This window comes from Halyomorpha halys, unplaced genomic scaffold (genome assembly GCF_000696795.3).
Source record: "Halyomorpha halys isolate HHAL.00 unplaced genomic scaffold, Hhal_1.1 Scaffold2838.1, whole genome shotgun sequence".
Taxonomy (NCBI): Eukaryota; Metazoa; Arthropoda; class Insecta; order Hemiptera; family Pentatomidae; genus Halyomorpha; species Halyomorpha halys.
This window is the reverse complement of record NW_027111045.1, coordinates 98626-101682: the sequence shown is the minus strand read 5'-3', so window position 1 is coordinate 101682 and position 3057 is coordinate 98626. Positions and strand designations below refer to the sequence as shown.

General features: G+C 29.9%; 1 protein-coding gene across 1 annotated transcript in view; it reads right to left on the bottom strand.

Annotated features, from left to right (window-relative positions):
* Window positions 1-910: 910 nt before the first annotated feature.
* LOC106691728 (uncharacterized) overlaps window positions 911-3057 on the bottom strand; it is a gene marked incomplete at its 3' end in the record, with an annotated part of 73781 nt that continues 71634 nt past the window's right edge. The window contains exon 6 of the mRNA XM_024362986.2: window positions 911-1018. Within this exon, the coding sequence (XP_024218754.2) occupies window positions 911-1018 (108 nt within the window). The remainder of the gene's footprint in view (window positions 1019-3057) is intronic.

The window sequence follows — 3057 nt, the reverse complement described above, 5'->3', positions numbered from 1 at the left end:
ATATATATATCATTATTTTTTTATGTTTTATACTAACTTTGGAGTAAGTAAATGTAGTCATTTTGTTTAGAGATCTATGGTGTATCTGTGTGGCCCACGATTATATATATAGCTGGTTGGAACTATCTAATTACGTAAGCACAGTATATGCAGCTTTTTTCACACGTATTACTCTGATAAAAAGTATGAGTTTCAATATATTAGTTTTATATTAAATTTAGATTTACAAGCAGCAAATGAGATGATTAGGAGGTCTCGCATCCAACTCCTCTTCAGCCTACGGCGTGTTACGTCAGGAATGTCATGTGCTGCCATCTGCCGTATAAACTTATTGAAATGTCCTTGTAGTGTGTTGTGAAACCGTTTGTAAGTCGTATGAATGTGGTCCGTAATGTCGAAATGGGTAGGTCGGTGTGAATGGTCTCGTTTGAAACGTAGAGTGTTGAGTTTGTTGCCAGTCTTAAAAATTGTGATTGAAAAGTTTGTATTTTCTTAATCTATGTGTTTTCAACAGGTCCATAAATTTGACAGGCGTAAGTCCATATGGTTTTTAGTAAGTGAACCTTAAGTTTCTGTCTGAGCGATAATTTAGAACGTCTGTGTAGTATAGAATATAATTGTCTCAGTCGGAAATTTAGCGTTTTACGTTTTGTCTTGACGTGTGGGCCTATATCAATCTTCTGTCAGAGGTAAGTCCTAAATAAGTTAGGTGTTTGTTTGTGGTATAGGGTGATTGTCAATGTAAACTGAAGGGCATGTTTTGTGTCGTAGAGTAATGTTGTGACTTGTCGTGATTAATCTTAATTTTCCGTCGTTTGCACCAGGTCTGTATATTGTTAAGATTATGATTTAGTGTTAGTGTAACCTTAGTTTATATTTAACTGAATATTTAGTCAATTTATAGCATTACCTGTATTGTTATTTCGTTTCCATACCAACAATAAGTGGCCAGAAACAACACCACTTGTTGTGTTTCAGCAACAACACTAATGAGCCTTCCGGAGCTGGCCCCTTGCACCTGAGAACATTAATATATTTTAAAATGCATTTTTGGCTGGATCGCTTTTAAATTAGCTTAATTTTTCATAAAAACCTGAAAAAAATTTACCATTTCGAGGTAAGAAGGAAAAATGATAGTTTTAACATAAAAAATATTATATTAATCGAATGCAGTGTATTTGTAGCTTGTATAACTATTAATTTTTTGTAAATTTATATGAGTGCATGTTTAATCACTTTTAAAATACTTTATGGGGTTTTCCAGCAGTGTGGTTTTGTTAAAACAAATACAAAACAATACTTTATCACAACAAAAATTATTACTCACGCTAAAATATGCCCTTGTGCAAACCATGATGGGAGCAACACAGTGATTGGTAATTAAAAATATTGCGCATGATAAATTGATTGTCCTCTTCCCTCATGTCAGGTTCCCAGAATTTGAATTCAGGAATTTCATTCGCGGAAGCAAAAAAAAAATCATATTTCATCTCAATTTAGGTGGACAGTTCACCGAGGCAGTTGTGTTTTTTTTATTTCCATTCAATATATTAATAATTTACATGTATTGTAATTTCATTAATTTTTTATCAGACAACCTATCTAAATTTCAACGATTAAATTATCTATTCTATTTATTTTTATTCTGTATGTCTGTGGCTTCGTGCATATATTTGTACTTTTTAGGGAAAAACAGTAAGTAATTATAATTTAAGATGTATGGAAAGATATATAACAGGTTTTTAATAAATGATTAATGTAACTTTTAGTAATATAAATGAAAAAAAATCCTGTCATAATTTCCTTATGAAAAGACTTCCTTATATTATTTTCTTAATCACTCATCCCAAAGTACCCCATCCCGATTTTTTTATCAACTCCTTTCATAACTGATCATCGATGAAGTAGCTATACTTTTCTGTGATATAATTCATTATTTATTTATTTTGCAATTTTCTTATTTTTTCTATAAAAGGCATCCAAATCATCATAAACTGTTCTGTTATTCCAGAAATATTTTCTTTTTAAATACTGATGTTATCATAAATAAAGTTAATATGAATTTGTTGAAGCACTTATATTTCATATAGGAATGATAGAAGTGTTGTTCGATAAATTAAATAAGATCACTGAAAAACAACATACTATTAGATGATAGGCAATTCTTCCTTGAACATAAAAGTAAATTCTTCAGAACAAACAATACATGCTGATTGGCTATAATTTGAATAGGAGTCATGAAGAAATTTCAATGCGTAGTAGTCCCATCCAATATCTACGGGGAAGTTGTAAATATTGGATGTTGGGATCACCAATGTGGCTCTCCAATGTTTACAATGTGCTCGGTAACGATTCCCGTAGCAACGGAATCGCTTTCCGATTTCCGATACAGCCCAACCTGAAGAGCAGATTTAGTCGCAAGGCAGCAATTTTTTATTATTATTTTTGTATTCCGTATTTCATGATTTCTTAAATTTATTATATTGTTTGTAAACCTTTACTTATGAAATCTGACGTAGTAATGAATGTTAATAGGAAGAAAAAAAAATTCTATTGTTTGTTGTAGGCGTACTCGACTAAGGCCAAAGTTTAATTATCATTACGTTTATATTTGATTTTTTTAAACCCTTTACGGACTAAAATTTTGTGATGAATCTAAATTAAATTCAACTAACATGTTTTATTATATATGTGTATGTGGCGTCGTGTTTCTGCGTTAGTAGCTGTGTTTATTTATCAGTAGCTACTTGCTGAGGATTTTTTTGTAATAAATATAATATAATATGATAAGATATAAATAACATATCATAACATCGTTGGTTTACAACTGAAATACACTAAGTTGAAAACTGAATTTTTTAATGTTATGGAAATAGTAATTTTACTGTTTGAAAAAGATTTATATGATATTAATAAATTATTTAGAGTAAATTTTTTTAAAAATTGTAAACTGCAAAAATCAAATAACTCATAACTAGAAAATCTTGACTTAATGTATTTTACTTGTAAACCAACAATATAATATAATATAATATAATATAATAGATACGTATCAGA